At 45.3% G+C, this 24,437-nt stretch overlaps 2 protein-coding genes, 1 non-coding gene and 2 pseudogenes across 5 annotated transcripts; 4 read left to right on the top strand and 1 right to left on the bottom strand.

Moving 5' to 3' along the window:
- Window positions 1–881: 881 nt before the first annotated feature.
- LOC138841969 (ral guanine nucleotide dissociation stimulator-like) lies at window positions 882–5,661 on the top strand. The gene is made up of 5 exons (XM_070043040.1): window positions 882–1,055; window positions 1,224–1,414; window positions 4,226–4,273; window positions 4,693–4,901; window positions 5,188–5,661. The coding sequence occupies exons 1-5, from the start codon at window positions 894–896 to the stop codon at window positions 5,340–5,342; spliced, it is 765 nt and encodes a 254-aa protein (XP_069899141.1). The 5' UTR covers window positions 882–893; the 3' UTR covers window positions 5,343–5,661.
- Window positions 5,662–7,056: 1,395 nt separating this feature from the next.
- On the top strand, window positions 7,057–20,270 carry LOC138841826 (ral guanine nucleotide dissociation stimulator-like). 3 transcript variants are annotated; one of them, XM_070042730.1, is made up of 8 exons: window positions 7,057–7,081; window positions 7,930–8,073; window positions 11,991–12,182; window positions 17,368–17,488; window positions 17,681–17,874; window positions 18,690–18,737; window positions 19,053–19,279; window positions 19,570–20,270. In XM_070042730.1, exons 3-8 carry the CDS (start codon window positions 12,169–12,171, stop codon window positions 20,250–20,252), a joined length of 1,287 nt encoding a protein of 428 aa, XP_069898831.1. In that variant the 5' UTR covers window positions 7,057–7,081; window positions 7,930–8,073; window positions 11,991–12,168; the 3' UTR covers window positions 20,253–20,270. The 3 variants fall into 3 exon arrangements, with proteins under 3 accessions (XP_069898831.1, XP_069898830.1, XP_069898829.1); XM_070042729.1 differs by lacking the exon at window positions 7,057–7,081 and adding an exon at window positions 7,421–7,500; XM_070042728.1 differs by lacking the exons at window positions 7,057–7,081; window positions 7,930–8,073; window positions 11,991–12,182 and having other exon boundaries at window positions 17,331–17,488.
- LOC138842149 (small nucleolar RNA SNORD116) lies at window positions 7,572–7,678 on the top strand (annotated as a pseudogene).
- LOC138842151 (small nucleolar RNA SNORD116) lies at window positions 10,561–10,650 on the top strand. The gene has a single exon (XR_011376603.1). It is a non-coding gene; the product is annotated as a small nucleolar RNA SNORD116 (small nucleolar RNA).
- LOC138842130 (UDP-N-acetylglucosamine transferase subunit ALG14 pseudogene) lies at window positions 15,533–16,547 on the bottom strand (annotated as a pseudogene).
- Window positions 20,271–24,437: the final 4,167 nt, after the last annotated feature.

The following is a 24,437-nucleotide window of genomic DNA, read 5'->3' as shown; positions in this document are numbered from 1 at the left end:
CTATTACCCCATTAGTTATATCTGCCTGCCTGTCAGTCTGTTTGTCTGTCTGTCTATCAATGTCTACAAGCAGTCATAGAATAATGGCAATGTTGTGTGTGTTTCCCTAATGCTTTAACTTTCTTTGTGTGCATGCTAAGAGGACGGTGGTCCTGGGACTTGAACTCAGAGCCTAGGCACTGTCCTTGAGCTTTTTTGCTTAAGACTAGCACCCTACCACTTGAGTCACAGCTCTGCTTTCAGCATTTTTGGTGCTTAACTGAAAATAAGACTTTCACAGACTTTCTTGAGCTAGGGATAAAAAGGGAGCCAGCTTGCTGCATGCTTGACAGATGCTTGACAGAAGGGGCTGATGGCCTACCCTCTGCAGAAGTCAACTTTGCCTTGCTGAATTCCTTTTGAGTTGGTCTTATTCCTATAAGACACCCCAACATCTTGAGCCATGTAAAACAGATGTTTAAGGGTACAGACACCTAATAATACCATAGGACACAGATATTGGAATGAAGCCCAGGAAACAGCTGGGTTGACAAAGGGACCATGACATGTAAAATGACTTGTCGAGGTTCACCCAAATGGTAAGAAATCAGGGCTCTGTCTCCTTTTAACTGAAACCCTGCCTATAGCCAGTTCTGACAGAGGACGGTGAGATTGGACAAGGTGGGTGTGATGTGACCATATGTGCGCATGGTGATGAGGGAGGGGGGACTTCAGCATCCACTGAGTCCTCTGGGGAGGCCTTGTGTGAGGAAGGGGCTCAGGAAAGGGAACTGGGGAGGGGATCCTACGTCTTTAAGGATGGGCCAACTGAACATGGAATCCTGGTAGCCAGGCAACAACATTCCAGATCAACAGCAGCCAGCTCACTTGGCTAGCAATCTTGAAGAAGGAGGATGTTCTCCTGCTGTGTGCCAAGATCCCGGGACTCAGGTCTCAGGAGATCCCGCAGTGGTCGCTGGGTCCGGGCTCACCCCCGACTCTGGCGCCTCAGGGAATTCTTCCAAAGGCACACAAATGGCACAAATGCTGCGCCACAGCCAATGAACTCTGCCCAGGTAATTTATCTCACTGTCATCCCAGCCAACCCTAGAGCCCTCCTCAATTCCCAGGTGTCCTGTTCACAGTAATTCTGTGCACTTTTCACTTCACTTGATCACACTAAGTCCATTTTTCAAGGGTCCTACCATCTCACCTCTCAATTACCTCCTCTGATCCCACCTCAGGAGGAAAAGGAGTCAGTCCCAGCCCAGGGCGTGCCCCATACTGTGAGCACCCTGGAGCCAGGCATGCTGGAGAAGATGGTAAACCTCCTGGTTCCTCAACACCAGAAGGATCCCTTCTTCGTGCCAGCCTTCCTGTTTACTTACAGGAGGTTCACCACCACAGGGCAAGTGTTGGACCTTCTATTTAACAGGTGAGTGCCCCATCCAAGCCAAAGTGATGAGGCCACCCTCCTGGCTAGAGCTAGAAAACACTGTACCCTGGGATGAGACCAGTCAATGCCTTCCCAAGCTTGTTCCTTTAAAGTGGGATGCCCAGGACCATGGGTTCCTTGGAGGGAACATATTACTTCCTTAAACACAGAACTCTGAGTAAGGAATCATGTATTTGAAGCCCTCTGATACATTTTCTATAAGTTAGCAAGGTTCTCAAAGCAATCTGCAAGGCCCCTAGAAAACTGGAGACTGAGAAAGGGCTACAGCATAGGGGTAGACTGAGGGCTCTATGTCTACTGAGTCATCAGCGAAGGATCACTGTGCCAACATATGAAGCATGCACTTTATTTTTTTTTTTTTTAAATTTTTTTTTATTGTAGAGATACTATACAGAGGGTTACAGTTACATGAGTGAGGTAATGAGTACACTTCCACTTCCTCTTGAACATTGTTACCCCCTCCATTGTTTTCCCCCTACCATCCCCTCCCTCCCTCCCTTCCCGAAGGTTCTTTTTTTTTTTTTTTTTTTTTTGATCGTGATTAAGTGATTACTTAATTTCCGGAAATTCACAGTATTGTGGAATAATGATGCTCATTTAAAGTCACAAGTTCATTCTAACTTTCCTGGAGCAAATTGTCTATCACAGTCTGTAATATATAACGGTGCTCATATGTTATATACCATATATGTGATCAGCAGCATGGGGATATTTAGTAGTGGTTCAACCAGATGAGTGGGAGTTCTTTGTTTCTTAAGTCCTGTTAGTTTTGTCATATCACCTAACATTTTGGATTCATCATCCACTTATCAGGGAGACCATGTACTGTTTGTCTCTTCGTTCTTGGCTTACCTCGCTCAACATGATTCCTTCTAGCTCCATCCATTTCCCTGCAAATGCCATTATTTTGTCATTTCTAATGGCTGCATAATATTCCATTGTGTATAGATACCACAATTTTTGGATCCATTCATCTGTGGTGGGGCATCTAGGTTGTTTCCATATCCTAGCTATTGCGAACAGTGCTGCAATAAACATGGAGGTGCACGTGTCCTTGTATATTGGTTCCTGTTGTTCAGGGTAGATGCCTAGAAGTGGTATGACTGGGTCGTAAGGGAGGTCAATCTTTAGCTTTCTAAGGACCCTCCAGACTGCTTTCCAAAGTGGTTGTATGAGTGTACATTCCCACCAGCAGTGTAATAGCGTTCCTCGTTCTCCACATCCCCTCCAGCATTTGTCGTTGGCTGATTTGTGGATGTGGGACATTCTGACTGGGGTAAGGTGGTATCTCAGGGTTGTCTTTATTTGCATTTCCTTCACCACCAGGGATGATGAACATTTCCTCATGTGTTTCTTTGCCATTTTTATTTCTTCATTTGAGAAGTCCCTCTTTAGTTCCCTTGCCCATTTAGTAATTGGTGTGTTGGGTTTGGGAGGGATTAGTTTCTTGAGTTCCCTGTATATACAGGATGTTAACCCCTTGTCTGATATATTGCTGGTAAATATTTTTTCCCAATTAGTTGGTTGTCTTTCTAGCTTGGTTGCGATAGCTTTATCTGTGCAGAAGCTTTTTATTTTAAGGTAGTCCCATTTGTCGAGTCTCTCTCCAATTTGTTGTGACCCTGGGACTCTGTTCAGGAAGTTCCTTCCTGTGCCTATTAGTTCAAGTGTCTCTCCTACTCTGTCCTGCAGTAGTTTCAGAGATTCAGGTTTAATGTTAAGGTCTTTAATCCATTTTGAGTTGATGTTGGTGCATGGTGATAGGCTGGGGTCCACTTTTAGTTTTCTGCATGTGGCTGCCCAGTTTTCCCAGCACCAGCGGTTGAAGAGGCTGTGTTTCTTCCATTGTATGTCTTTGGCTCCTTTGTCGAATATCAGCTGGCTGTAGGCCTGTGGATTTATTTCTGGATCTTCTATTCTGTTCCATTGGTCTTCGGGTCTGTTTTTGTGCCAGTACCATGCTGTCTTTGTTATTATAGCTCTGTAGTAGAGTTTGAAGTTCGGCATGGATAGTGAAGCATGCACTTTAAAGGGCTGGGAAGGTGGCTCAGTGGTAGAGTGTTTGCCTTACATGCATGAGGCCCTGGGTTCGATTCCTCAGCACCACATAAGCAGAAAAAGCCGGAAGTGGCACCGTGGCTCGTGGTAGAGCTCTAGCCTTGAGCTGAAGAGTTAAGGGACAGTGCCCAGGCTCAGAATTTAGGCCCCATGACTGACCAAAAACAACAACAACAACAACAAAAAAGATGAAGCATGCACTTTGGAGAGGCACATGCCAAGTCCTTAGTGTAAAATTCAGGGAACTGTGCAGATAAATCTCCCCATTCTCATCCTGGATTTAGCCAGCCCATCTTTACTACCTGGGAGGTCAGAAAAAGAGGGTGGTGGAGCCAGATGCCTGTAATCCTAGCTACTCAGGAGGCTGAGGTCTGAGGATCATGGTTCAAAGCCAGCCCTAGCAGGAAAGGCCATGAGACTCTTATCTCCAATAAACCACTCAGAAAACCGGAAGTGGTGCTGTGGCTCAAAGTGGTAGAACAGTAGCCTTGAGCTGGAGAGCTGAGGGACAGCGCCTAGGCCCAGAGTTCAAGCCTCATGACCAACCAAAAAAACAAAAAAAAGAAAAAGAGAAAAGAAAGAGAGAGAGAGAGAGAGAGAGAGAGAGAGAGAGAGAGAGAGAGAGAGAGAGAGAGAGAGAGAGAGAGAGAGAGAGGAGAGAGAGAGAGAGAGAGAGAGAGAGAAGAGAAAAAGTGGATGATGGAAACATGACTTCCTCCTCTCTTCCTGTAGATATTCACATTTCCATCCTAACTCTGAGGAGGATGAACAAGTAAAGAAGTGAGTGGAATTGGGGACAGAGGGAAGGGCTCTTACTGAAGTGTGGGATAACTATTAGGGCTTGGGATGCAAGGTAGGAAACTCTGGTTTAGTGATCACATCACTTGTGATGGCACCTGAGGCATCTTGTAAAGGAATGTGGAGTGTCCTGGTCTACCAGGGAGGAGAGGGGAGATGTGGACTGAAAACCCCATGGAGAAGCAATCCTATACTATCCAATCCTAGCAGGGCCTCCAATGGGTGCCACAGGGCAACTGTAGACAGCCTTCTCCTCACATGACTCTCCTCCCTCTTCCCAACCTGCAAGTCTGTCTGTGAGGTGGACAGTGTCTGCATGGGAGCTCTCCCAACAAGGGGCTGTGAAGGAGCTCAGGCAGGAGACAGCAACTCTCACTTTGCTTTCTATCCAACTGCACTAGAACTCTGTGTTCCATGCTGGCCATGAGGCTAGACAAGTACCCCGAGGATTTCTGCCAGTCCAAGGACCTGGCCAACCTGAATAAGCTGATGGCCTATGTGCTGCTCCACATGCCCTCCTCAGACTTGGCAGGCCGTGGACACCTCCTCCTCACCCAGATAAAGGAGCAAGAGAACAAGGAGGCAGACAAAAAGACAGAGGAGTTCTCAGGTAAGTGCTTGAGAACATGTGAGTAGGGATGAAAACCGGTCCCCCATGGGATGAGAATCCCAGGCTGGTGATTGGCCAGTAACTCCTAGGTAAAACTCAATCATGGAAGATGTCCTGTGGTGGGTGTTCTATGTCAGACACCCTCTATTCTCTGTATGGAGACTCTCAGGCATAGGCACTCATTATCAACTAAACTCTCCTTGAAGATTCAGTCCCCCCTCAACTTCTAGAGCTCCCTCCATTAACAATGCATCTATTCCAGCCTTAGTTTTGGTATTGCACACAGCACCTGCTCCTGAGATCAAGGCGGAGGATCCATCCATGATGACAGCAGATGAGGTAGTGGAATCCGCGGCTTCACCAGTCGCAGAAGATGATCCGGGGCCTCCACAGGACTCCGTGCCCCACATCGAGGTAGTGCAGTATGCGTCCTCTGTGTAAGGAGCACAACACCTTCTGCCTCCTGTGGGCCTCCAGCTGGTTCTGGTCACCCACCTGAAATACAAAACATCCAGTTATAAAGGCAGGAGGTAACATTCCTGTCATTGGCAGTGAATATTCACCTGGAGCTGCCTAAACTTTGTCTAATCACTGCATCTGTACTCATGAAGGATAGGAAAGTGTACACAATGCATCTCTTGCATGTATCTGTTGTCTATGGAGATTGAGCCACTGGTGGACCTCCAACTGTCCACCTGACAGCAGCTCCCTTCCCTTCTGCCTTTCCCTGGGGGAAAGTAATCTGTTTTACCTTTTCTGTTTCTTTTCAGTGTTGTTACATTAATTGTTGATTTAATAAAATGTCACTCTTTTTTTCATTCTAAGATGTGCAATTTTAGAGTACTAAATCTAAAATCCATTTCATACAACAACTTCGATTGTCTAAATGCTATCTGAATCTCCTTGTAGAACAACTGGGGCCTGAATAGAACAAAACACACTGACCTGGTGGGTATGAGAAAGAAGCTGCTGGACTAATAGGTGTCAGCAAATGCTGAAGAGATTGGCAAAGAACCGGACAATAGAAGGACGCTGTCATATGCTGAGATGGAGCCCCTGATGTTTAGGAACACAAGGAGTATCATAGCACAAGCCAGATGGCCCAGAATAGTGGGCCACTTGATCCTGGTTCTCTTCATCTCTCAGGGAAGCAAACAAAATGCGGAAATGCTGCCACAATCAACTCTATGTAGACACACCATTCTGCATAGTGCAAACACATAATTTGACATTTCAAAGGAAGATGGTTGGATGTTTAGTGGGATTTTATCCTAAGATGTTCATAGTCAAGGAGATATTCATGAAGATATTATTTTGTATGTGCTAGCTCTGGGCACTGAACTCTGGGCCTAGGCACCATTCCTGAACTTTTGCCCTCAAGGTTAGCACTCTAGCAGTTGAGCTATAGTTCCATTTCTGGTGTGTGTGTGTGTGTGTAGTTTATTGAAGATAAAAATCTCTCAGACTTTTCTGCCTGGCCTGGCTTTGAACTGTAATCCTCAGATCTCAGCCTCCTGAGTAGCTAGGATTACAGGTGTGAGCCACCAATGCATGGTTTCCGTTGGTTTTGAGTAAACGTTGAAAATACACTTTAAATTTAGAAAACTGGAGAGATAAAAGCAAGAAAGCAAAGACATTAAGCTGTAACTTTTTAATTTTTTTCTGGTCCTGGGATTTGAACTGGGTTCTGGCACTTTCTCTGAGCCTTTCTGCTCAAGGTTATTTATTGCCTTACCACGTTAGCCACAGCGCCACTTCCGGCTTTTTGTGTTCACTGGAGACAAGAGTCTCGCGGATTTTTCTGCCCAGGCTGACTTCGAACCCGGATCCTCAGAGCTCAGACTCCTGAGTTGCCAGGATTACAGGGCGAGCCAGCGGCGCCCGCTGAGCGGAAGCTTTCAAGTCCGTGTTGTGGAGGGCACACGTCGTTGATTGGAGATGTGAACTTGTGTGGGACACTAGAGCGTTAATCTTAAACGCAAGCAAAATGTGCAGAACGTCACTAGGCCGCCATCGTTGAAACCAAAAGCGAAACCGGCACAGCCGTTAGGCCCGTTCCAGCGAGCGGCGCGGACTTCCGCAGTTTAGGCTCCTACAGGCCTCCGTACAAAGGGTGACATCTTAGTTTCGGTTAACTTGGGGCCGGACGGCGGGTGCGCGGAGTGATGACGCAATGGCAGGTGCGCGGCTCCGAGCCGCACAACTCCCTCGGACCGGCTGCTGAGCTTTGGGGGAGTCGCGCGGGATAGGGTGAAGGAATTCTTGGGTGGTAGTAAGTGATTTCCCCGACTGTGAAGCGCCGGTGTGTGATCACACCCGGTGAGGCCAGTTCCGTGGCTGCACTGAATGCCCCAGGAGAACGGGAGACGCTGGCTGCGGCCGGGCAGGGCAGCCACCGGCCCGCCACTTCGCGCGCACGCGCACGCACGCACGCACGCACGCACGCACGCACGCACGAGTCAGGCCAGCGCAGCTTTGCCTGTTCGCGTAGTCAGCACCAGCCCCGAGAGCGCGGGAAGTGCCAGCATGCTCCTGCGGGGCACGGATGCGGGTCCCACGCGCCTGCGTCCTGTTCTTTTGACGTCTCCCCACTTGCCAGGTTGTGGTACCATGCCAGCATTTTTGTCCTCTATCCTGCAGGCCGCCTAGGTCCTGGGCTGTCCTGTGCTCGAATTCATGATGATACCCTCCCCCCCCCCCAAAAAAAAATTCCTTGGAAAAGCTGAACAGAATGAGTGAAAACTCATTCCTGCCTCTCTCATTGGTGACTGAGGTCCAGCACCTGGGGTAGGAGTGAGGCCCGACTCATTTGTGCCCACTCCAGCCAACAACTTGCTCATGGCCAAGGCAAGAGCCTTGGAAGGGGGCCCATTGACAGGGGTTCTAGGACTTGGGCTTTGCTTGGGGGGGCTAAAAGGGTGGTACCAGAGATGTAGAACAGAAGCGGATGTGAGACAGCACTGGCGTGAAAGGTGTAGCGTGTGGTTCACGCTCCTCAAGTTGGCATTCGCTTTGTCTCCCTACCCAGGCCTTGAGGCCCTGGAAGGCCAGCTGACAATGGGTCAGGAAATGGTCTGCCTTTGTCCTACTCCACATGGAGGTGGCGGGTACCCAGGCCACAGGAATGAGCTGGCTGGTGCTGTTCTCACCCCTTGGTCACTGAGAAAACTAAGTAAGTATGCCCATGCCCAGTGGAATAGAGATCGATCTGTTCCATTTAGGATGCCCATCCTTCCTTATTCAGTGTACTACCTTTTTTTTGCCAGTCGTGGGGCTTGAACTTAGGGCCAGGGCACTGTCCCTGAGCTAGCTTCTTTTGCTCAAGGATAGCACACCAGTTGAGCCACAGTGCCACTTCTTTCTGGCTTTTTCTGTGTATGTGGTACTGAGGAATCAAACCGAGGGCTTCATGCATGCTAGGCAAGCACTCTACCACCAAGCCACATTCCCAGCTCCTGAACTGCTTTTCAGTGTAGCAGTCCTGGCAGTTGGCCATGGGGCTGAGTTCCTCTATTGTACCAGTCATGGCTTCCCTAGATGGTGTCAGGTCCACCTGCTGCCCCACAAATTTCATGGGGAAGGCATGTGTGCCTGCAAAATATGTATTTTCATCCATGATGCCTCAAATCATGTCACAAAAAAAAACTGAACAAAATAAGTTAAAAGCCAATTCTTATTCTCATCGGTGAGTGATGTCTAGCACCTTTGCCTGACCCAGCTAGCGTAGGAGTGAGGCAGGGCTTACTTTTCCCACTCACATCCTTGCATCTGTGAGGAGCAGCTGTGAGGAGGTGCCTTGCCAGTAAGGGATGACCATCCGTCCTTCTGTTTAGCCATGTGTACAAGCCCCCTGGAATGCTTGGTGGAATGACCTTGGTGTTGGCGGCCTTTGAATTGGGGCCAGATGCAGAGTTGCTCTGTCTCAGAGTGGGCAGTCAGCCAAACAGGAAATTGACCTGGTGTTGCTGGGCAAGGCCCACAAGCAAGACCCAGGGAAGAGCCATTCTTCGAATAGGAACCGTTTCCTCCTGGACTGGGTTAGCAGAATATGGGATCCTTTTGCACCTAGAAATGGGATAGCAAGACCTTTGGGGAGATGTGCCTCTTGGGCTAGCATTGGGTTAGGATAAAACGGGGCCAAGAGGGACTGACTGGTAGGCACAGGGATGTGTGATCACATCAGGGCCACAACATTGCCTTCTGAGATAACCTGTCCAATCGGATGACTATTTGTTAATTCCCACTGGCTTTTGGTGGTCCCTGGTGTGATAAATGCATCCCTGCTTGCTATCCGACCCATGAGGAACCATGGAGAGGTTGGGCTCACCTCCACTCACATGGGCTCCCCATCTATCATCTGGGTTGCATTTGCAAAGAGGATGGGCAGGGGCTGCCTTCTATGATAGTTTGCCTGTCAAACTCTAGGCTTGGTTGGAATGACCAGAGGCTCAGTTCAGGAAGACAGTGTCCTTGTTCTGGTGCCATACACATACCTACTTTCTTGGAGGATTTCAAGCCTTCCTCCCTAAGGGGAATTGTTGCTGGGTGGCACTTCTCCATGGGTTTTATGAGGGAAACTTGGACATAGGAGTTTAATGTAGTCTCTGTTTGTGCCGGGTGCCCTTGCTTCCAATTCTCTAGAACTTTCCCTGCCCAGCTCTAGAGCCTGAGAGCCAGTCAGTTGCAGAGCCCAATGTTAGTGTGGCCATATGAGTGGGGTATGCGTCTGACATTATGGACTTGGGATGACCTTTGTCCTATGGGTTCTGTTTGCAGCTTGCCTTCTTTCCAACCCAACAAGGAAGTGTGCTCTCACAGAAGAAGGGTGCAGTGGGGCAGTAGGCAGATCAGGGGCGTCCAAGTCTTGGGGAAAGTAGAGCAGAAGCACTGGTGTGCAGGGGATTGGGGTGGTGTGGCGTGTGGTTCACCCCTCCCCAGGTTCTGAGGGCCCTGGAAGGCCAACTGACAATGGATTAGGATGTAGTCCACCTTTGTCCTGCTCCACCTGGAGATGCCTGGCATCCAGGCCACATGAATGAGCTATCTGGTGCCATTCTTGCCCCTTGATCACCAAGGAAATAAGTAAGCGTGCCCATTCCTGGTGGAGTGTTGGGTCTTCGTCCGTCTTTGGACAGACGGGGTCCGAGGAGGGGTAAGTGCGGCCGCTCACCCGTTCCCCAGCCTCCCTTAGCCCAGGAGACAATCAGAGGCAGCGGGGAGTCAAATCAAGCAGGAACTCATTTATTAACAGGGAGCATCCCTTTTTAAAGCAAAAGACTGCATGGGAGGAGAGGAAATGGGATCAACCAATCACTGAAAGGCCATACCTTATCATGCACCCAACCTTCCATGAGATGTTTACACACTGAACCTAAACAAATCTAGCTCTGCCCACTCAACTTCCTCTCAGGGCCATCTTTGCTACCTGTGTTCCCCACAGATTTCCCCACAGTGGAGTAAGTGGTGACCTGGTTTTGATTGAGTTGCCAATCTCTCCTAACAATGGTCCTTCAGTGCGCTGCTATTCCATATGGCAGTCCTGGTGGTTGGCAATGGGGCTCGTTGTCCTGTGCATGGCTTCCTAGGATGGTATCAGGCCCGCCTGCTGCTCAGCAGCTTTCATGGGGGAGGGAAGTATGCCCATACAGAATGTATGTTTGGATCGATGATGCCTCAAAAATCATGTCACAAAAAAGCTGAACAAAATGAATGAAAACCCAATTCCTATTGTCATAGGTGAGTGAGGTACAATACCTTTGCCTGACCCAGTTAGTGCAAGAGGCAGGACTTACTTTACCCACTCACATCTTTACGCCCTCTTCACCAGCACCAGGGCTGTATAAACTAATATGCTTGTAAAAAAGGCACATCAACTGAGTTTTCTATCTTTAAATTTTACCCTGCTTCAAAGTTGTATTTTTTTAAGTGACAATAGTGATAATAACCATAAAAGAGAACAACAGAGCAGATGTCCTCCTCTCTCCTTGCCGGCTTCCATGTAATAATTGATAACTATTGCATCTAATAATTTGATAAGTATCATTAATAGACTTTTAGAAAAATGCAAATCTGTGAAAATGTCCATGTGTGCAATGTTTATTTCCAAACATTTTTATTTTCTAATCTCTTAGTATTTGCATGAGCTCTAGATGACACCACAGAGAAGTTTCAAAGACAAGTAGATGTTTAGAACACAGACACCTCTAACAATGACCTAGGGCCTAGATGTCAACAGAAAATGGGCAGGAAGCACATGTCGAGTTGAGAGGCCCCTGAGAGGTAAAGTGATTGATCTCAGGGACTGGGTGCTGCCAGTTAGCATTTTCCCTCAAGGCTGGTACAATAGGAATTGAGTCACAGTTCCACTTCTGCCTTTTTAATGGTTAATGGAAGATAAAAATCTCAAGAACTTTCTTTTTCTTTCTTTCTTTCTTTTTTTTTTTTGTCAGTCCTGGGGGCTTGAACTCTGGGCCTAGGAGCTGTCCCTCAGCTCTTCAGCTCAAGGCTAGCACTCTATCACTTGAGCCACAGCACCACTTCCAGTCTTCTGGTGCTTAATCAGAGATAAGAGTATCACAGACTTTCTTGCTGGCTTTGAACCTCGATCCTCAGATCTCAGCCTCCTGAGTAACTAGGATTACAGGCATGAGCCACCAGCACCTGGCTAAGAACTTTCTTTCCAAGGCTGGCTTCAAACCAGTATCCTCAAATCTCAGTCTCCTCTATAGGTAGAATTGAAGTGTGAGAAACCAGCACTGGATATCTATTGTTTATGATGGTTTACATTGGTATGTTTTAATCTTGTTTGTTTGTTTTTTTTTGTTTTTTTTTTTTTGGGTCCGGTCGTGGGGCCTGAACTCTGGGCCTGGGCGCTGTCCCTCAGCTCTTCAGCTCAAGGCTAGCGCTCTACCACTTGAGCCACAGTGCCACTTCCGGCTTTTTTTTTCTTTTTGCTTATGTGGTACTGAGGAATCGAACCCAGGGCCTGGAGCATGCAAGGCAAGCGCTCTACCACTGAGCCACCTTCCCAGCCCTGTTTGTTTGTTTTTTATTGATACTACAATGCTTCTATTTTTACTTTTCCTCCAGATGGGGTGATTGGTGCTCACCAGTACCAAACCTTCTGTTGTTAAAATGAAGCCACATGGAACTTTTTGCATGGGCTGGCCTGGAATTGAAATCCTCCTGCTCTCAGCCTCCCATGTACCTGAGATGACAGATGTGTGCCATCACAGTCCTCCGGTGACACACAAAGCTGGTGGTTGAGATGAAGCATTGCAGGTATAACTAGACTGCTCTTGAACTGATGTCAACCTCCCAAACAGCTAGCATTACAGCATGTGCCTTCAAAACCTTGTTGTATTCTGATTCACTTTAAAGTAGTATTTGTACATACCTAGGGTATACAGTGAGAACACACTCCTTGTTTAGTATATATAATAATCAGACCAATATAATCAGCACATTTATCTCCTAACACACTGATTGCTAATGTACTTTGGTAACCATGACTCTACCAGTTATTTTGGAATATATGATAAACATCCATAAATTGATAATGTGCCCTGGAGATTTCGAAGTGGGCAGGGATAGGGACAAGTAGGATTACAGGTAGTAAATGTATTTTTATCCATTGTTGCTCTGAAGAACACTATCTTATATCCACCATGACAGTGCCAGACAATTTTCTTGCTGTGTATAATTTTCCTTTTCTGGTTCTGCCATCTTTCCTTCTATTCCCCTTATAAATACGAATGCTTTTCCTTTTTAACTCTTTTCACTTTTCTGAACCATTATATGATGGAAATACAAAATAGGTAGAATCTTTTGAAATTACCTCATTTTACTTAGTTTTGTGATACTAGATATTGAGACTAGGGTCTCCTGCAAGTTAGGATAGCATACTATAACATTAAATTTTATCCACATCCCGTCTTTTTTTTTTTTTTGTCGGTCATGGGGCTTGTCTGGGCTTGGGCGCTGTTCTTGTACTCCTCAGCTCAAGGCGAGTGCTTTACCACTTGAGCCACAGTGCCACTTGCAGTTTTATGGGAGCTTATTGGAGATAAGAGTCTCACAGACTTTCCTGCCCAGGCTGGCTTTGAACCTCAATCCTCAGATCTCAGCCTCCTGAGTAGCTAGGATTACAGGCATGAGCCACTGGCACCCGGCTTCCACATCCCATCTTATTATTGTATTTTGCTATGAGATTTTACTGTTTTGTGAAGCTGCACTCTAACTTGCAACACCTAAACCTCAATTAATAACATTTTACCAGCAGGTGCTGGTGGCTCATGTCTGTTACCCTAGATATTCAAGAGGCTGAGGTCTGAGGATTCAATTCCAAGCCAGCCAGACAGGAGAGTTCATGAGTCTCATCTGCAATTAACTATTAGATTAACAAGTTAGATTACTAGATTACTGTATTAGATTACTATATTACTATAGAAAGCTGAAGTGGAGCTAGACTCAATAGTAGAGCAACTAGGATGCTCAGGGATATCTTACAAGCCCTGAGTTCAAACCCCTGGATTGGCACAAAAAAATGACACACACACACACACACAAAATTACAGCCAATATTTGATCTTAAATTCACATCCATAGATTGGATAGCAGCTAAATGATTTATGAAATTTCTTTTTCCTCATTGTGTTCAAGGAGGAGGATCAGTAACAGTGGGTGATGGGACACAGAAGCCAAGACTTGAGGCAACTAGTGTATAAATGAAGGGCTTGTAAAAAGCACCAGTACAGTTTTTTTTAAGTAAATTAAATCCCTTCATTAATCATTCTCCATTCTTATTCCATTTACATCTTATTTATACAACAAAAGATTCAAAGGAATAATACATAAACTCACATATGCAAAGATCTCTCTCTCTCTCTCTCTCTCTCTCTCTCTCTCTCTCTCTCTCTCTCTCTCTCTCTCTCTCTCTCTCTCTCTCTCTCATTCTCTCTTTTTCTGTCTCTCTTAAGGGGCAAAGGAGCAGTTTAGGGATGTTTGTGCTATAGCAACCAGAATAAGCTATATAACTGTTGGGGTTGAAATATCAGTTCCTGCTCAAGAATTGCTAAGAGGGCTGGGGGTAGAGTTCAGTGGCAGAGTGCTCATTTATCATGTGCAAGGATCTGGGTTCTAGTTCCGGCACTGTAGAACAACAACAACAAAACCTGACCAGCAATCACAATTACCAAGAAACCACAAAGAGACAGCCAAGTGTTGAGTCAAGCTCAGAGGCGCACCTAAGTGTGTCACCCTTTGTGACCCACATCCAACTGTGATTGCCCCTCTCTCCCTCCTCCCAAGCCAGGCTACCCGAGCTTGCATCTGGCTTTGAAAATGTGTTAAGTGGGGGCTGGGAAGGTGGCTCAGTGGTAGAGTGCTTGCCTCGCATGCATGAGGCCCTGGGTTCGATTCCTCAGCACCACATAAGCAGAAAAAGCTGAAAGTGGCACTGTGGCTCTAGTGGTAGAGTGCTAGCCTTGAGCTGAAGAGCTCAGGGACAGCGCCCAGGCCCACAGTTCAGGCCCCACGACTGACAAAAAAAAAAAAAGTTTTAAGTCATGTGATTCAGACAAGGCATGTACCTCATCAAGTTCTCTGGTTTGAAAAGTGTCGAGAATATCTGGCATAAAGCACACCTTAGGTAAATGTATAGTAAATATTATATACTCGAGGCCTAATCATCTTAACATGACAGAGGTGACTATGGCCAAGGCATTGTGAATACATGAACATTTGTTTTTGATGTTTTACAAAACCTGGGTTCCTGATTAACATGGTTTTATTACAATGAGAGTGGTCACCTTTTAATTAATTTTTGCTGGTCTTGGGACTTGAACTCCGGGCCTGGGCGCTGTCCATGACTTTCTTTTCCTCAAGGGGGGGAAGGGGCTCTACCACTTGAGCCACAGTGCCATGTCTGGCTTTTATAAGTAGTTTCCTGGAGATAAAAGTCTCATGGAGTATCCTGCCTAGGCTGGCAATCCTCAGATCTCAGCCTCCTTAGTAGCTAGGATTACAGGTGTGAGCCATTAGTACCAGGTCTTTTATTTTTAACAATTATATTGGGTATTTTGAGAGATAGTCTGGCTTGAGGTTTAAGCCTGTGGAGTGCAAGCTGTCATGAAGCCAGCTTCACACAACTGCTTCCTTCACGCAGAAGAGCTCAGTAGAGACATCACTGATTCCACACAGCAAATAAAGCTTTTTGTATCAGAAAAAAAATGAAGAAGTAAACTTTCTTTTAATGATGCAGAATACTTTTTAAAGAAAGAAATGCTGCTTTCTATTTCATATACATATATTTTTTCTATTTCATATCAACTTTCTAATAGGTTGAGAAAAAAGTACTAAATTTGTAAGACAACTTTTAGGTAGTGTTTCATATTTTAACCTAAGAAGAAATTGGATGTATGGAGGCATAAATATTTGATATGAACTGTTTATTAACATTTTAATAATTCTATGAGAGGACTCCCTCCCTCTATCCTTACCTCCCTCTTTCCCTCCTTCTTCTCTTTCTTCTTCTTAAACAGGGATTTTCTATGTAGTACAGATTGTTCTAGAGCCTGCACTCTTCTTGCTTTAGTTGCTCTAGTGTTGGGATTACAGGTGTGTGCTATCACTCAAGCATCTCAGTTTCTCGATGAGATATTTGTACATTATTTAAGCATGGCCATCCATAATTCTTAAGACTTTGAGAAGTCTTTATCAGTGTGCTGTCAATATTGTTGACTGCAAAATTCTAAAGAAATAAGTTGCCATTGGTCAAATAATTTCCCCAAGGTACACAGATTTGGGATACTTCCCCTTAAGAGCTGGCCACTGAACAATGAAGTAAACCCAGAGGTGGAACAGAATCTTTCCAGACAGGGATAATGTTTCCACTCCGCAGTTGCTCTCAACGAAGACAATGATCACCTTCTTTATTCCAAGGATGCCAAGGAGGAGGGCAGATACACAGATAGGAACATATGTTCCTGGTTCGTTACCCAACACCAAATCTGGCTTTATCTGGAAAACCATAGGAAAGGAGAGCCACAGAGGCCCAGATGGTGGTGAGCACTGTGGACAGCCAGGACTGCTGGTTTCTCGGAACTCGGGGGTGTGGTATTTGGTGTCCCTGGTACTAGGTTCTCTTCCAGCAAGATCAAGTTGAAAAGAATTAATTTTACTGGCACTTATTTTACCAGTATCAGCAATGATATAATGTCTAGGCAAATAAACATTGCACAAGCTTCCAACTACCCTCAGGATCTCCATGGTATCCCCACCAGACCAAGCCACTACCAAGAGACTGAGACACTCCCGAGGAATAACCTCCTGGGTCCAAAGTACTATCCATAGTCTCAGGCGGAGGATGACCACCACAGTTCTTATCCCGGCTTTGAAAATAAGCGTGCCATGTGAAGGAAGGGCGCATGTGCACTGCTCCTGGTGCCGGCAAAGCACAAGACTTACCAGGACAGTTTTCTATCTTTGAATATTATATTCCTTCAAAGCTGTATTTTTAAATGATAGTCATCATCATATTACGAAGATGGGGATGGAGCACCTGATTTCTTCGTCCCTTACCTCCTTCATAAAATGTTTTCCAAAGGGCAGGGACAGTAGCTCCGTGGCAAAGTACTTGCCTTGCATGCATGAGGCCCTGGGTTCGATTCCTCAGCACAACATATGCAGAAAAACGCCAGAAGCGGCACTGTGGCTCAGGTGGTAGCGGGCAAGCCTTAAGCTGAAGAGCTGAGGGACAGCACCCAGGCTGAGAGTTCAAGCCCCATGACTGACAAAAAAAAAAAATTCCAAAACTATCAAAAAGTCTTTTACAAAAATGAAGACCTGTAGCCCGGCGCTGTTGCTCACACCTGTAATCCTAGCTACAAGACAAGTAAAAATATGTATGTGTGTTTTGTTTCCAAATACTTCTTTGATTTTCCCATCTCTTGAGTTTTTGCATTTTCCACAGAGGACAGCACAGAGTTGCCTCAAGGGCAAACAGGTAAGGATACAGAAGGCTAACAATATGCTAGGACAGAGATGTCAAAATATGTGCAAGAAGCACATGGCAGGCTGAGAGGGACCCGAGAGGCAGAATGATTCGTGCAGCATGAGAGGAACAGTGACCGAGAGGGCATGGATCTGACCTAGGAATGGCTCCTGGACGCTGAGACCAGGCCAGTACCTAGGCCTAGCAGAGCATGTTGAGATTCAACAGACAAGGTGTGCTGTTAACTGTGACTACATGTGCACATTGTGACACAGGAGGGATTTCAGCCTGCAGTTTGTCCTGTGTGAGGAAGCAGCATAGGTCACTGGGCCCTGAGAGGTGACCCTGCCTCCTCACAATGGAATAAAGCATGGAAGCCTGATAGCCAGGCTATTTAAGTCATAGTCTGCACAAGCCAGCTCACTTGACCTGCGACTCAGGAACGGGAAAGATGTTCTCGTGTTGTATTCGCAGGTCACGAGACTCTGGTCTCAGGCAAGAGAGCTACAGACGCTGGATCAGTGCCAAGCCACGGATCCAACATCTTAGGCAGTTTTTCAAGAAACCGCGAGAAATACAAGGCAACTCAGGCCAGGTATGCTCACGATAGGAAACCTATTTGACCCCAACCTTGGCCCACTTTAGAACCTTTTTCTTCTGTGCTTTTAAGTGTCTATACTGAGATAATGCTTTCTGTGTACTTTTCACTTCCCTCTATCAAAATTTCTCAATTTGAAGTGTGCTCCCATTTCCATGTCTGTAAGATCGTTTCTCTTTAACACCTTAGGGTGGCAATTATTCAGCCCTGACCCTGAATGTGCCAAATAAGGTATGGAGCCCAGAGGCAGGCCTGCTGGAAAAGCTGGTGATGAACCTGGTCCCTGCCCACCAGAAAGGCGATCTCTTTTTTATTCAAAGCTTCCTACACAGCTACAGACAGTGTGGGACGATGGACCAAGTGCTGGCTATTCTGTTCAAAAAGTGAGTTCCCCTTTCCATCCCAGGGCTGCTCAGCCCCTCCTGGCTGCATCTTGGGTTTCTTGGCACCTGTCTGAGCCTGTTCCTTTTACTGGGGTCTTCTTATGGGAACATGGGATGAAAAAGTGTACACCCTGACTAATTTCTTAGGTCTAGACCACTCAAGACTCTTGTGTCTCCAGTGTGGACATTTCATTTCCCTCAGAAGCTAAACTGGAGGCTCAAAAGTCTTGTGTACTGAGAGGTTAGGATTAAAGGCATGAGCTAGCGGCACCCAACTTCAGCCTTCACCTGAATGAGGCCCTAGGAAAGAAACCACATTTCCCATTAGTAAATAACGTTTCAGTAGCAATCTTGGAGGCCTAAGAAATAATGTAGACAGAGGAAAGGCTGAGACAGGGTGAATTGGGGGCTGAATCACTTCTGAGCCATCAAGGACGGATTATGTTGCCTTTATTTTCAAGCCTCTGAAGTGTTAGCGTTGTGTGTGTGCCAGTCCTGCATCTTGAACTCAGGGCCTAAGTGTTTTTTGTTGGTTCATTGAAAAGTGTCTTTAGACTTACCCTGAACAGGCTGGCTTCAAACTGTGATCCTCAAGACCTCAGCATCCTGATTAGCTAGGATTAGAAGCATGAGCCACCTTTACTTAGACAGACAACATATAAGCCTCTTTATAGAATATTTACAGAGCTGTACAAATAACTCATTTGTGTCTCTCTCAATCTTACATTCCCATCTGGGACTTAGCTAGCCTCTTCATATGCTGTTAGTTCCAAAAAAGAAAACAATACAGCTGAACTCCTCCTGTCCTCCCATAGGTACAGATCCCTCCGCCCTCGCTGTGAGGAAGACGAACAAGTTAAGAAGTAAGTTGACTTTGGCACAAAAAGGCTTCTCCTTGCAAAATGGGTATCTTTGAGGCTGCTGATTCAAAGTGCAAATATCTTGCTTGCAAACCACTTGTGAATTATACCAGGGAGGGGGTGGAGGCTTGGGACATCAGTGAGTGGCAGGGGACACGCCTGTGGTGTGGTTGTGGACTCTCAAGGATGACACTTCCCAACATGTAAATGCATATTAGATGGACAGCCACAGCATGGGCATCCAGCCAGAAAGAAGCTATGGGGGGCCCAGGATGGGGAGGGCGAGTTCTCACGTCCTTGTCACCAATCTGCCCACAGTGCCCTTTGTTCCTTCTTCACTATGTGGATGGACTGCTACCCTGATGATTTCCGTGAATGCAAGAACCGAGACAGCCTGAATGACCTCATGTATTACATCATGCTCAACATGCCCTCCTCGGACCTGCTCCTCCGCTTACAGGTTCTTCTTGACCAGCTGGAGGAACCTGTGACCAATAAGACCAAGAAAAAGAGGAAGAAGGCCACGTGTAGATGCCTGACAGCTTGTGAGTAGGGATGGATCCTGGACCCCTGGGATTTGTCCTGATTGGCTGGGAGCACTTAGTCCTACCCAGGTTGGCAAAATGTCCTTTTATGGATATTCTCTGCCAGGCAATGTCTGTTCTTTTCTTGGAAGCACTCAGACATAGCCATGCATGAGAAAGACCCTACCTTGTCATCAAAGTTCAGTCCAAACTCAGTCTGCAGCTTCCTCCATTAGATCAGCATGGAAGTTGAGTCATAGCAGAACTTCTAGAGTCCCCTCTAAGAATCCTGTACCATTTTCCATTCTCAGGTTTTGGCCGCCGTAGAGCAGCTTCTCCTGAACGGGAGCTACAGAACCAACCAGTGATGTCAGCGATGATGACGGATGGAGTTCTGGAGCCATCACCAGACTGCAGCAACCGTGTGAATATCCAGCGCTTTGTGCCTTTCGCAGTGAGGCCCAAAGAGATTTTGAATCCCGTGGACACGCCCCTTGTTGTGAACCCCACATGTGACACAGGTGAACCTGCAGGAATCCCTGAGGAGGATGAAGATCCAGAATTTCTTCCTCTGACCTTCACAGTCCGCCTAGATCGGCTCCAAACAAGTCAAACCGACACACCGCTTATTGTGCAGGATCAACTAACATGTGTCCCTAATCTAAGTTCAGGAGAACCACTAAATGAGGTCCAAAATCTAGATTCAGTCAAGGAAAGTGAATTCGTCCTTACAGAATATGCAGACAAATCTTTCCTGCTGAAGAAGAACCAATCTCCAATTGAGAAATTAGAATCTGCTCTTCCCTCAACTCAGAAAGAAAATCCTGCCTTTCTTGAAGTAGATCCCTTTGAAGACTCCGACTTAGAATTTCTTCCTGAAGTCAACTTAGAGACTTATCAGGACTTAGAGTTTCCCTCTCCCATCCCTGGGAAAATATCTATTTTGCTTTTTGTAATGACTGCTGTCATATATTCCTTCTATTTATTCTTATAACTTCATTAAAATGTCAAACTTTTGGGATTATCCTAAGTCCTGTCGTTTTTTTTTTCTACCTACAATCTGATGCCTTGAGCATATGGATCCTAAGAGGATGAAAACAGAGCTGTACAAGAGAACCTACTGGATATACGGGGGAAATGTTCAATGCACAGGGAGTGGCAAGGAATCCAGGCCATGCCAGCATAGGGTGACCAAGTTCTAGGACATAACAGACCTTGAACCTCAAGTTCATCCTATGTCAATTGGGATAAATGCCAGAGTAAATGTAGTACATGTTGGACTCAGGATATGTATATAGACCTGAATTCACTGGTGGAAGAGTCCAACATATACATCTCCATTGTGCATTGTGCATTGGGAAATTATGTGAGAAGATTTCACATAATATGGGAGAAAATTAGGAAATAAGACATCAATATGAGACATCAATATTGAAAAGTAATACATCAATAGGAAAAAATGGAAAAAGACATGTGAGGTATCATGGCCCATCCACCTTCTAAAGTAGCCTAGCAGCAAAAATCAAAATAAATAAAAAATAAGCAGGAGCTCAAGGCCCTGAGTTCAAATTCTCCTACCATTCAAATTCCACTACCTTCACAAAGGGAAGATAATATTGCCAAAATCCAAAATCCTATGTACCTGTATTCATTATAACACCCTGTACAGTATTTTCACACAAAAAATCCTATGTACCTATAATATACCTATGTACCTATATTACCTACATTTCCTATATATTTCATCAGGAAACAGGAAAACAGGAAATACAGAAACAGCAAAACTACATACTGAAACACTAGCTTCTGGCCATCAATTTACTTCAATAGGTAAAATGTTGGGTTCAAAAAGCAGGAACTGGGACCTGGCTCAAGTGACAGAGCACCAGCCAAGAACAGAATGCGAGAAGCCTGCTGAATCTTTTTTCTGTTGATCAAGAAATGTGTCTTTCTATTATACCTACTTCAACCCTGATCGGAAAGCAATTGCTGAAACTATACCTGTGTCTGAAACTATACCTGTATTAAATTGTGTAAACTATAATTGTGTTAGTATCTTCAAATATTATGGACATGAATCTCAAGGACGTGACTTTTGGCTCAACGGGTAGAATGCTAGCCTTCAGTACAAAAGCTCAGGGATAGCACTAAAGCGCTGAGTTGAAACCCATTTGCCAACCAGTTTTATATACACATACACAAACACTGAAATAATATTTTTTCAAATTGATTTATTTCTTTATACTTTAAAAATCCTCTGGGTTTGTTTTCATTGTTTAATTCTTTTTTCCTTACAAAAATTTTGGGACATAGAAGCCAAGACTTTAGAGGCAAATAGTAGCCAAGACTTTAGAGGCAAATAGTGCATAAATGAATAGCTTGTAAAAATTACTTAAAAAAACACAAAAAGTGCACAAAAGTACAGTTTTCTATCTAAGATTACATTCCTGCTGGGGCACCAGTGACTCATGCCTGTAATCCTAGCTACTCAGGAGGCTGAGATCTGAGCATCGCACACTTCAAAGCCAGCCCGGGCAGCAAAGTCCCTGAGACTCTTATCTCTAATAAACCACTAGAACACAAGAAGTGGCGTTGTGTCTCACGTGATAGAGTGCTTGCCTCGAGTTGAAGAGTGCAAGGACAGCGTCCAAGCCCAGTTCAAGCCCCATAACCAACAAAACAACAAAAAGTTACATTCCTTCAAAGCTATAGTATTTTTAAAATACTAGTCATAAGAAGATAATGCAACACCTCTTCTCTTCTCCCTTTTCTCTTAGAAGTATGCACACCTATAAAAAATGTCTATGTGTGTAATGTTTGTTTTTCAATACTAATTTAGCTCCAGATGACAGCACAGAGGGGCTCCAAGGACAGATGATTATGCTACAGAAAGTTAGCAATGTCCTAGGACATAGATGTCAAAATGAAAGCACCCATCCCAGAAAACCAGACATACTGGCAAAACAAAAGCACCCATGCCAGAAAACCACACAGACACACAGTCACATACAGAGAAAGGGGGTTATTGTCAGCAGAGGCACTGACAAGGCTAATTCTCTCACCAGAAGGAGAGAAAAAGCACTCAACGTCTAGGGTGGTTCTTATGAGGTCTAACGGTGGGATTTCATGTAGGATGTGAGAGCAGAGGATTCCATTATGGTGGCCTTAGATTTATGGCAGCTGCCCAAATGGGCCTGCTATTACCATTTATGGCCATAGCGGAGAGGGAGGGAGCTGGTTATCAGCTCCTTTGTCAGTTAATCTGGGAAAGGAGCATGTCAGGTAACAGTCCCCCCTTTTGTGTTTAGTAAGTATGGGTACCAGGTCAGAGCATAGGTCAGGAATATGGGCGGTGATCGTTTCTTCTGGAGCTACTTCCTGCTGAGAAGGGGTGAAGTAGTCAATGGGGATTGCTGCTTGACCAGGTACCATCCAAGAAGTATTTGCTTGACAGTTTGAAGTATTTGCTTGACAGTTTGATTGGTAAACGTCCTCATGTTTTCTGTGAGAATATTTTGTAGCTATCTAAAATTGTAAGGCACAATTAGTAAAAGGCAAAAACTTGTTGCCAGCAGACGAAGAGAAGCATGAGCCAGTGAGTGATTGATTCCCAGAAGGCACTGACAAAAGACCTGAGATTCTGGATTGTTTCTTAGGCTAGCAGCTATCTTCTTATAGCTTTTATGCTTTCTTCTACTCTGCCAGTCATATTGAAACAGTAGTGACACTTTTCCCAAGGCAGGTTTCCCCTTTCTCAGCCATTAACAAATCTAAGGCCCTTTGATTTGGAGGGACATATCTGCCAAAGAGTTTAGTTGAATCTGTGGCATTTTAAGGGCCACTGTGGTCTCCTTGGCATCAGCCTGTAGCACTTCACCGTAATGGGTTACTACATGCAAGGGGAGGGTCCCATTTACACCAAAACAGATCTCTATTGGGGTCCATGATAACTGATTTAACCAAAACCTTGGTTGAGCACAGGAAAGAAATGGAGGATGCCTTCTCTGTCTTGTAGAGATAGCATGGTACCTGACTCCTCTTATCCTGGAGGGGGAAGTTACTTTTCCAACTTTATCTTAGGATCACAGGGGTCTCAGGAGGAGGTAGCACAAATACTTAAATGTGCCAGAGCCAATGGACATCATGGTCTTTTCTGACACTTCCTACTGGCATGGGAGTGTCAAGGAGTCACTGGGGCTGGGGTCTTTAGGGTCCAGGCCTGCATTAGGCAAGGCAGTGTAACTGAAGCCTCCAGCTACCTGTCATAATAGGATGGTGTTGACTTGTTCCCAGGTGGTGTCCTGAGTAAGCGCTATTATCCTGTTAAAGAGATCAGGCAAAAGCTGACAAGGTCGCCTTAACAGTTAACATGAATGACAACGGAGAACACACTGGTCACAAGCCAGAAAAGTTCCATTTGGAGCATAAGCCTAGTTGTGGCCCATTACAGAGAAGGACGAATTTCCATTTTAACTGGACTGGGGTCAGGAGGGAGTGCCTAGGGTGTCTGGCAACTGAGTAGGTGATATTATAGTAGACTGGTTGAGAATAACCAGAGACTAGTTCTAGCCAGAGACTTGGGCTGGATTGGAGCAGTTAATGGTGTTAACTCCTTTAACACAAGGTTCCCACTGTAGTTAAAAAGCAAGTAATTTTTTACACCATGATGGCAATTTTTACATATTACAGTGAGATGACTTTGAACGTGTTCACAATTGTGCACAAAAGTTTTAAGGCATGCTTAGGTCTTTTGAAAAAAAAAGAAAGAAAATTGGCCCTGAGTTTAGAACCATGAGGTCAAAGCTAGAAAAACAGTAGGAAGCCTTGGATGATGTCTGGATTATAGAGTATGTATGGGAGACCTAGGAGGCTTCCAAGGCTGTCTTGAATCTAAGACTTACTGTAAATAGAAATAGCAGGTAACAAAGGCAAGGATGTAATTTCCTGGCCAGTTAGAACACAGACAATATGGACATTAGATGGCAAGCTTATTAACTATTTTTCTTGATCTCCTGGCTCTGGTTAATTTTGAAAGGGTGGATGTAGAGTGGCTCAGGGACCAGAGTTCAAGACCCACAACTGACAAAAAAAATATTTAGCCAACAAAAAGCAGAATTTTACAGAATCTTCATGCTTAAACAAACATTGATCACAAGAATGGCAAACCTTTAAAACCATT

The sequence above is a fragment of the Dipodomys merriami genome, unplaced genomic scaffold (assembly GCF_024711535.1).
Source record: "Dipodomys merriami isolate MVZ:Mamm:240054 unplaced genomic scaffold, mDipMer1.0.p SCAF_33, whole genome shotgun sequence".
NCBI lineage: Eukaryota > Metazoa > Chordata > Mammalia > Rodentia > Heteromyidae > Dipodomys > Dipodomys merriami.
The sequence above is the reverse complement of the archived record's forward strand: the minus strand, read 5'-3'. Positions and strand labels throughout refer to the sequence as shown.